Source organism: Primulina eburnea, chromosome 1 (assembly GCF_022965805.1).
Source record: "Primulina eburnea isolate SZY01 chromosome 1, ASM2296580v1, whole genome shotgun sequence".
In the NCBI taxonomy this organism is placed as follows: Eukaryota; Viridiplantae; Streptophyta; class Magnoliopsida; order Lamiales; family Gesneriaceae; genus Primulina; species Primulina eburnea.
The window spans coordinates 61,340,299-61,350,519 of NC_133101.1; the positions used below are offsets into that span (position 1 = coordinate 61,340,299).

Genomic DNA, 10,221 nt, shown 5'->3' on the forward strand with positions numbered 1-10,221 from the left:
CTTATTCAATATCTCATCTAATAATATAACCATTTAGATTTCATGGACGAGGAGTTTTCTATGATACCATCATATATGTTATGAATTAGTGGTTAGACACTTTGACTTAAAAAAAACAAAAACAATCTCGTAGTCACATCGAAATATATCGAGATAATATTGGAGGAAATAAAGTGAAACTGGCTTAATGTCTCAATAAAATGCACAAAATTGATCGATTATATCGTGTCAACAAAGTTTTAGAATTGTTCTCATACCATTATAAATAGAATGAGAATTATGCACAATTTATTTTTTATGTATTTTTTTTTCTGAATGAAGAATTTTTTTCTTTTTGAAAAACTATTTTATTGAGAAATATTGGCATTTTATATGACATTCATATGTCAGACAACCATGAAGTAACAACATAATCATTATATAACACTTAATGTACACATACAATTCTTCAATTTCTTCTTCATTGTGCTTCGTTTAAATTTAAATCTGAATCATTCTTGATCTTAATATTTTGCTTTAAATATGATTTAATATATATGTATATGTTTCATGTTACTTAGTTGAACCCAATTTCAAATATCTATAAAAAAATGTGCTTGAATTATATCATACAGAAATTAGGACATAGTATGTAGGACCGAGCGCTTGTCGCTTTATCAAAACCTATAGTTAGTAGTAATGGTGCAACTCAAATCTTTTAAACTGCACAACAGCTCAAGCACCACGGTTCGGCCGCTCTACCAAGCAGGAACAATTATTGCACCCAACAATCTCCCTCTCAATAATTGCACTATTCGCAATCAATGGGAATCGAAACCGTGACCTTGGCTCTGATACCAATTGTAGGGCCGAGCGCTTGCCGCTTTACCAAAAGCTATAGCTAGTAGTAATGGTGCAACTCAAATCTTTTAAACCGCACAGTAGCTCAAGCACCACGGTTCGACAGCTCTACCAAGCAGGGACAATTATTGCACCCAACATAGTAATACACAACATTATTTTTTTATTTAACATGTTTATTTTTTTTTATTCACTATGTTTGTCTTAACTTTTTTGTTCAAAATTTGACGCATTTCGTAGACTATATGTATGAAAAACCAAAAAATTATATAATTCACAGAAACCATTTATTATTCTCTTCGTAGAACAGAAGACCCAAAATACGTGGCTTTGATTGGTATACTCTCATACTTATTTTTATAAACAACAAGACACATCATATAATATCAGAAAAATCAATTACCGCCAACAATACTAACCAAAACGAATAAAAAAATCATAACACAAACAACCTCGATAAGGAAAAAATGATAACTCAAAATTTAAAAATAATTTATTTAGTATAATAACAAAGAAATTGAAGTATATACGAGCAATAAAAAACATAAATCACTCTCAAATTAAATATTAACTCATATTATTCATAATTTGTATAAATTTTCCAATATTTTTTTCAAATAAAGAGAAGACACCTTATTAATGTCATCGTTTTATAGATATTCATTCCACTTCTTTAAAAAAACACAAATGAAAAATGGTGCCTTGAAATCATAAGAAAACCATTTAGAAAAAGAGCCGTAAAAATATAATACAAAGTCACACAATTTTTCTTAAACCATAGAAAAATATTATACTATTGACAAAATATATCTAGCAACAACAAAGCATGTGTTAACTTGTGATATAATTAAAACTTAGAATCATGCATAATCATTGAATTAGAACAAAATCGCATGACAAAAATCTACTGGATATTATATATTTTAATAATTTATCCATATTTGTCGTTCATCAGAGGACTCTTAGACCTACCAAATTTTGTAGTTCACCTATTATTTTCATAATAGATAATATCACAAAAATAATATAAGCAAGAACATAAAAACTCAAATTAAAATGTCTTCTATCAATCTAAGTAAAAAAAAAAATTTGATTAGAGAATATAATAATGTCGTAAAAAAATTAAATATTGATTTATGGACATAAGTTTGGAAATACAATTGTCTCAATAAATAAAAAATATTATCTCTTGATATTCTGAGACATAACGTAAAAACGAAGAAATATTTCAATTTTTTTAATATTTTATAAGTCACTTCAAACTAAGTAATCTAAGCAAACAGAAAACATGCCTTATGTGTTTAAAAATTAACAAAATATCTCAACAATAAAAAATTGAAAAATAACCATTTTTGTTGGATATTTGATTTTGTTTCTCTTTTCTTCGTGCAAACAACAAATCACATAAACAATCCAAAAACAATTACATTATCAATACAAATGACATATAACAATCAAACATGTTAACGCTATGATAAAAAAAACTCCTCATTGCAAGAACACAAAATGATCAAATGGAGCATATTATTTAGTAATATTTATTTAGCAGCATTTATAAAAAAATTGACTAAATAACTTAAAAACAGTGTTTGAAATCACTTACATACAAACATTTCTCTCAATCACATATCTATATTGACACATAAAGAGTTTGAAAATATTTTTATTCTAAATGAGAGAAAGAAATTTTGTATGGCATTAATATTTATTAATAATTTATTTTTATTCAGTCCGACTCATCTTCCTTTGTCTTCCTATTATTATTTGACGGCAATATATAAATTTAAGTAATTAAAATTAAATTTAAAAGTAAATTAAAATAATAATTAGTTTGATTGAGTTAAATACACTATTAATGATCTTATTAAACTAACATAAAAAAATGACTTAAATAACAACATTAACATGACAAATTGTAAAACAAAAAAAATAATATAATAGTAAGCTCACAAATGAAAGTCATATATTTAATAGATTAATTAATAGATATTATATTATTTAATAATATGTATTTAGCATCATATATTGAAAATTGATTAAATAACTTAAATGTTTGCAGTGAAATCACTTACATACAAACATTTTCTCTCAATCACGTATTTTGTTGATACATAAGTAATCTATATATATCTACCTTCTAAATGGGAAAAAAATGTTTTATATGACCTTAATATTTATTAATAATTTAATTTTATTCAATCACACTCATCTCTATTTGTTTTCCCATTATTATATTAATGTTCGTAACATTAACAATTTATTTAAATTTATAACATTATGATAGTGATTTTCTGTGAATTTGATGTCAATGTAAATATTAAAGTAAATAATTAAATTTTAAAATAAAAACATATTAATGATTATTATTAAATGAATAGATGAAAAAAATATATATAATTATGATAGTGATTTTATGTGAATTTGATGTCAATGTAAGTATTAAAGTAATTAATTTTAAATTTAAAAATAAAAATTATTAATGATTATTATTAAAAGAATATATGAAAAAGAAAATATGTAGTAATTAATTTTAAATTTAAAAATAAAAATATATTAATGATTATTATAAAATGAATAGATGATAAATAAACAAAAAAATAAACATGTATTTATGATAGTGATTTTCTGTGAATTTGATGTCAATGTAAATATTAAAGTATTTAATTTTAAATTTAAAAATAAAAATATATTAATGAAATGATTATTATTAAAAGAATATATGAAAAAGAAAACGTGTATTAATGATTATTATTAAATGAAAGTAAAGATATTTATGTAAATTATTATTATTAAATGAAGGTACGGATATTTATGTAAATTCACAATTCACATTTATATATTTAGATTAGTATTAGCATATAGATATAAATATAGATTAAACATCGACATATAAATTTAAAATTTCTTATTTTCTGTTTTGTTAAATATAAATTTTTTTTGTATTATTTGTAGAAAAACTAAGATTATGAAAAATATAATCAATACATAAATTATAAAAATAAGTTCGAAACCTCTATTAGCATAATTTTTTGTATTATTTATTTTAATAAAAGAATGTATAACACTATTACTATTATTTATAAGGTATTTTCACAAAATCAAATAATTTTATAAATAATATTATTACATATTGATTCGAATCATTAGTTGTTGAATAAATACTTTGATATTATTTGTAGTTATGCCATGAAAGTGAGTGAAAGAGTAATAAATAATAATTAGTCAATGGATTAATAATAATTAACTAATTACATAAAAGGAAGAAAAAATATCATTAGAGTACAATATTAATAAGGATAATAGAGGAAATTCACAATTCAATCCGTATATTTATATAGATATAGATGAATAAATACTTTGATATTATTTGTAGTTATGCCATGAAAGTGAGTGAAAGAGTAATAAATAATAATTAGTCAATGGATTAATAATAATTAACTAATTACATAAAAGGAAGAAAAAATATCATTAGAGTACAATATTAATAAAGATAATAGAGGAAATTCACAATTCAATCCGTATATTTATATAGATATAGATATAATATGGTTTTGTGTTCATGAAGAAATGAGTCGCTAAATAATAATAATAATATTAATAATAACAAATGGTTTTAAAGGAGATTTTCAGAACCTAAGAATATATTTAAAAGAAACTTGAAGATAAAAATACATACATATATATATACACACACATATATATATATATACACTCACACACACACACTCTCTCTCTCTATATATATATATATATATATATATATATATATATTGACTAGGTAAATTAATTTATGTTTTAAGCACTGTAATAAATGAGAGTTTCAATTAGAAAATATTGTCTAATAAGTTTTTTTCCTCTTTATTTTTTCTTTTTTAACTTTCCCTTGCAATCACTTAATACAATGACACTTTTATTGCCACAAATTTCAGGAAAACCATAAATAAGAATATTGTATGTAGCATCTACAATTAACAACAATTTGATATAAAAACTAGCAAGTTTTGTAGCCCTGGGAACTAATAAAATGTTAGTCCTTCTTTCATGAAAATGATTCAAATGGTGTAGTTCGTACTTCTAATCTTGTCATGGGTGCAAGGAAAGGAGATCGTCTGATCAATTGAGACTGATCTTCAATTCATTCAGCTCATGAAAATCATTGATACCGGCTCTTGATACATCTCTAACTCTGCAATATTTCGGTAATTTGGCGAGAAAAACCAGGCTAAAAAGTCGTCATGGATCGCACGAGGCACCAGAAAAACAAAAAACATAGTTTACAAGCAGCTAAAAGCTATTCAAGATTTGAAGATGAAAAAAAGAAAGCAATGACTTGAGATATGAAATTCTTGATCATGAGTACCTGTAAAAGCATAGAAGGGGCTGCAGCACCAGCAAGAAAATGGCTTCGAGTCTTTCGTCCAGTTATGGTAGCGATAGAAGGGCTGTTAGCTGCCGTTATGTCCCAAAAGGTTCTTTTCTTGGCAGTCGGGGCAGGAGACAGAAAACGATGAGAAGGGCATTTAGAGTCGCCCTTAGTTGGTTCCTTCGCCTTCAATCTTGATCGGGTGATAACCCCTGCCACCCCTTCGCCACCACCCACTCGGCTTAATGCTTCAACTTTCCGTGAAAGCTCGTTAATATAACCATCCTTCTGTTTTATCTGCAATGTGTGATCCTTCTTCAACCTCTCTATTTCTGCCTCCAACGCCTTTACTGTTTTCGAAAGGTCTCTGACAGATTCAGTCCCGACTTTTTTCTTTGATTCAGGTGTGAAGCAGTTTTTTTCCGAGAAAAACGACCTTGGTTTTCGTTTTTCGTTTGGCTGACACGAGGATGGAGCCGGGGATAGGAGAGAAGAGACCGTGGAAGGGGTGGGTGAGGAGTTTAAGGCTAAGTTTTGTGCTTGGATGGTTAGCAGCTTTTGTTGTTGACGAGCCAACTCCACTCGTAATTCTCTGTTTTCTTTCTGTAACTCGAGTAACAACTTGGCTTGATCTGTTTCGGAATCTGGTATTTGCATTTCCTCATTTACTTCAGAAGCCTGCGACCAAATAACAAACTTTGTAAATATTTTGAAAAGTGGCTTTACTTGGTGATAGGTGTTGTCACTGGAGAAGTTTGTGTAGACATAAAATTGATGAAGAATCAAGACAGAAGGAAAAGGGACAAAAAATCAAAGAATCGGAGGAGAAGAAGAAGAAGAAAGAATCAGAAGCTGTACAATGGACAATTGAAATCATTAAGCTAAAGCAGCTTCTCCAACTACCAGCTACTTCGTACATGGAGAAAATTACTTAAAAAACAGAAGTTTCATTAATTATTTTCCTTGTCTTTTTTTCCCTTTTTTTTATGGGGGGGAGGGGATTAGTAAAACACATGCAAGAAGCTTAATATTTGAAGGCTGACCTTTAAACGGATCTCTTTGGCTCGATCCGCCCAGTGAAGTGTGTTTTGTGTTTCCCCAAACGAAAAGCTACTTGGACCAATATTTGCAATCATCACTGTATTACAAGCTCCACCCAGGGAGTCCTTTAACAGTTGAGTGAGCTTCGAATTACGATATGGGATGTGTTTTTTACCCTCAACCAGGGCATTAATGCAACTGCTTAAGGCAAGAAGTGATTTATTAATATTGGCACCCTCGAGAGATCTAAGAGTTCTCTGATCAGTTGCGATAGCTCTCTCTGAACCTGCTAGATCAATAAGTGAAAGCTTTCCTATTCGGTCGACAACAATGTTTAGAGCATCTTTTGTTCGATATTCAACACTGACCTGAAGTTGTATGGCATATAAAAGCAATATTAGTAAGAAATTTTTGTTATTAAACTCTGCAAAGTGTAAGGATCAGAATCACCTGCAGAATTGCATGTGATCTGGAAGAAGTTTCATTTGCACGAGTTGGTTCTGTTGTACGATTTAAATTCCCTTGCTGAAGTAATGCCATTACCTATATTTTTTTGGGAAATTTTTTTTTAATATCACATTCCATGAACTTTGGTGAAGAGAAGCCTTCAGTTCATAACGAATCAAGTGAATAAGAAAAAAATACCTCATCTGTGGAAAATGCCCTATATTGAGTAAGACCTGCTGCCAGAATACCCTGAAAAGTTTTGCACAATATTTGGTCAGTAAAGAATTAAATAATAATATGATTTTTATGTACATTCAAGTTTAATGACGGATTTTTGTCCACTATATATTTATCTCTGATTCACATCTCCAACAAGAATCTATCTCTGACACACTTTCCATTGTTCCTAAAACAATGACCAATATCTAGAAACAGAGAGTCCTTTGGAGCCAGAATATGAATATGGGAAGGAATTAAATATGATGGCAAATATAAAGAAGTAATTTTTCAAATTTTCAATAATCAAACCTGCTTATCTTCTCTGAGAACTAGAGGCCTTCCGGGGGACAGTAAATCTCTTACAGTTTCGTTATAGACCTCAAGGTAAGATAAATTGACTTCATGATGTCCATCAAAACTCCTTTGCCTTATTTTGTTGAAGAGATCCTTAATAGCTAAGACCATCACCCCCGGATTCTCAACCGTACCAAGCATTGTATAAGTTTTTCCTGCTCCTGTGGCACCATAACAGAAGACCGAGCCATTTCTTCCCTGCAAAACAGCTTCAACGAGTTCTTCTGTTCTGAAAAATTAAAATCATATTAAGGTAAAACATTTTTGTCCATAAAATTCCTACAAGGAAAACGAATATCCAAGACCGGAAATTATAATATGAAACAATCATAGGACTCAATGTAGGTATCCTTCTAGGAGATAAATGATGAGTAAAAAGCATTAAATCTAGGATCAAAGAACCATTAACATGAAACCGTAATGAGGAAGAAGACATCACCACCACCCCCTGGAGACTGGAGCTACATTGTAGTTACCAAAAAGCATTTCAAATTAGCATGATTTCTTTGGTTCTTCTTATTTACATACCATTGGAGACTGAGGTCGTTATTATTCCAAAGTCTCTCAACAACCAAGGAAAAGTAAAAGTACCCTCGGACTATTTGTTTCATGCCATCTGACAGAAGAAATGAGTTTTCCGGATAGATTAAAGTTGGAAAAGATTTGAATAAAAACGTATAGGATTCCCATTCAGTAAAAAGGAACAAGAATATTGATACATTTCAATAATTAAATAAAGTTCATGTTTAGCAGGAATGGTATGCATTTGTTTTTTTCCCTGTTAAAAACAAATAACAATGTTATTTAAAGTTCAACAAGTTCATGAAGCACAAGGACTCCAAGGCACCATTCGTGTAAGTCATGTTTCATCAAAGGCAAAGATGAACAAGATGAGTTTTATAATTGGAGGAAATCAGTGAATATCAAGAGGAATATGAACAAAAAAATTGATTGTTATAATGCATATCAGAAATTTAATACAGTCCGTGTTTAAGCTCGAAATGTACACATTTCTTTCATTAGAAAACACAATTATATCCCAAAACATCATAAAAAGGTCATTCTCTAATTTCTCAGTTAAAAAAGAATGATTAGCAGCTACTCTGCCTTTAAGCTTCTGACGAGCAATAGCACCAAAAGAAATGAAATCAAGCAGTTTCCGACCATGATAATTAATTGTGGTTCATTTCGAAACACAAGAAAAAGGATACTTGAAACTAATTTTGCAGCCTCGCAGCAATCTTATGAAAAGATAACGAAATGGATTATAGAACAGATTATCATAGTTTAAGCGCTCACGTTGTGCAGTAAACCTCCCGTTGGTTAGTAGACTCCGGAAAGGAAGCATCAAACGTGAAGTGTCGTCCACGGACCCTCTTTAGCCTAAGGTAGTCTTTCTCATTCGAGAATTCCGTCAAATAAACATCTCTTCTATTCACGATTCGTACACAACACTTTGATCCAGATTCCTTTTCCTTCTTCGACATAGGCCTCAACCTCACAAACACAAGAATCCGGCTCACCCCGCTTCTCGTCTTCTCTGCAAGATTCCCCATTTCTTGGATATTTTCCTTCTTAGCTTCTCTTAACTCCACATTAGGCCCCATCGAGAGTTTTCTCACCACTGTACTCGACCTTTTTGTCTCCTTAAAATCATCAATAACTGGGCGTGGCGGCAACTTATACGGAAAATGAGCACTAAATGCGAACTCCCTCATCACATTCTTCAAAATTTTGTTCTCTTTCTCATCTCTCTTGGAAGAACCGACGAGGTCGACACTCGGGTGCGTCAATAATCGAGGCTCCTTGAGGCCCCGTTTCTGCTGCTCGTACAAAAGGGTCAATGCTTTCATCTTCTCTTTGAGGCCATGGTGCGGGTTTACACCCATCTTCTGGGTGTATTCTTGTGGATCTTTCTTGGGCGCTCTGCTTCCTCTCCCTTGATTCCCATCATTCTGTGATTGGCTGCTCGAATTCTGTGATCTTGTCGATACGGGCATCCTACACAGGGTTTTCTTGATTAACGCAGCTGTGAAATTAGTAAAGGGGGTCGAAGTCGTGACAGAGAATCAAGATTGGTTGTGATTTTGGTTCGGGGTTTTGGGATTCGAATTATGAACCGTAGATATGAAAGAGATTGACGGTTAGGAAAGGAGATGTTTTTGAACTCCAGAGTGCAAGGGGGATCATACTTGTAACGGTCGGTAAAGTATCAGCTGGGTTGGGTCAGTGACCCAACAATAAATCCGATCATTAATTTTCTCGGCCCATTTTGCAAAATCCAATAACACCATATTTTTTTATTTTAACAATATCATATATCATGATATAACCACATTTTACAAGTGAGATGTGACGATTGACGAATAACAATATAATAAATTAAAATCTTAGTATTACACAACTATTTTTTGCTTTAATTAATGTAGAATTTGAGTTAATATTGAATAATACAAGTATATAAAGTTTTATGACATGAGACTGTCTCACATATCATAATCTGAGAGACGGGTCAACCCTATCCATATTCACAATAAAAAGTAATACTTTAAGCATAAAAAATAATATTTGTTCATAGATGACCCAAATAAGAGATCGGTCTCACAAATACGACCCGTGAGACTGTCTCACACAAGTTTTTGTCAAGTTTTATTCACACCAAATCTTACAATATGAATAATTAATTTAAATTTAAACTACGGTTAAAACAAATAAATAGTAAAATATTCAAAAGATCAACCTAAAATATACATCAATATTGTTAATTATGTTAAATAAATGGATAAATTTAAATTTAACCATATTAGACTCTCCAAAATAGATACTTATTTTTTCACATTAAAAATATAATTATAAAAAACAAAGATTACTCTCAAATTTCTTATTTTATTTAAAAATTATTTTATGTTTTTCAAAAATTAGTTAATATAAATATATATTAACTAAAAAGGGAAAAA

The 10,221-nt window shown here is 30.0% G+C and overlaps 1 protein-coding gene across 2 annotated transcripts; it reads right to left on the reverse strand.

The window, feature by feature from the left end:
* Nucleotides 1-4,734: 4,734 nt before the first annotated feature.
* LOC140837424 (kinesin-like protein KIN-8A) lies at nt 4,735-9,774 on the reverse strand. 2 transcript variants are annotated; one of them, XM_073203591.1, is made up of 7 exons: nt 8,564-9,771; nt 7,220-7,493; nt 6,890-6,940; nt 6,695-6,787; nt 6,247-6,612; nt 5,201-5,881; nt 4,735-5,062 (listed from the first exon to the last, which is right to left on the reverse strand). In XM_073203591.1, the coding sequence occupies exons 1-7, from the start codon at nt 9,262-9,264 to the stop codon at nt 5,021-5,023; spliced, it is 2,208 nt and encodes a 735-aa protein (XP_073059692.1). In that variant the 5' UTR covers nt 9,265-9,771; the 3' UTR covers nt 4,735-5,020. The 2 variants fall into 2 exon arrangements, with proteins under 2 accessions (XP_073059692.1, XP_073059684.1); XM_073203583.1 differs by lacking the exon at nt 4,735-5,062 and having other exon boundaries at nt 5,070-5,881; nt 8,564-9,774.
* Nucleotides 9,775-10,221: the final 447 nt, after the last annotated feature.

Excerpts from the sequence above, each read along its gene's own strand:
- LOC140837424 (XM_073203583.1), bottom strand. The coding sequence starts at position 9,264 with ATGCCCGTATCGACAAGATCACAGAATTCGAGCAGCCAATCACAGAAT. Across the intron at positions 7,494-8,563 it reads CGGGAGGTTTACTGCACAAC|AACAGAAGAACTCGTTGAAG; the intron begins GTGAGCGCTTAA and ends TTAATTTTTCAG. Across the intron at positions 6,941-7,219 it reads TTCTCAGAGAAGATAAGCAG|GGTATTCTGGCAGCAGGTCT; the intron begins GTTTGATTATTG and ends AAAACTTTTCAG.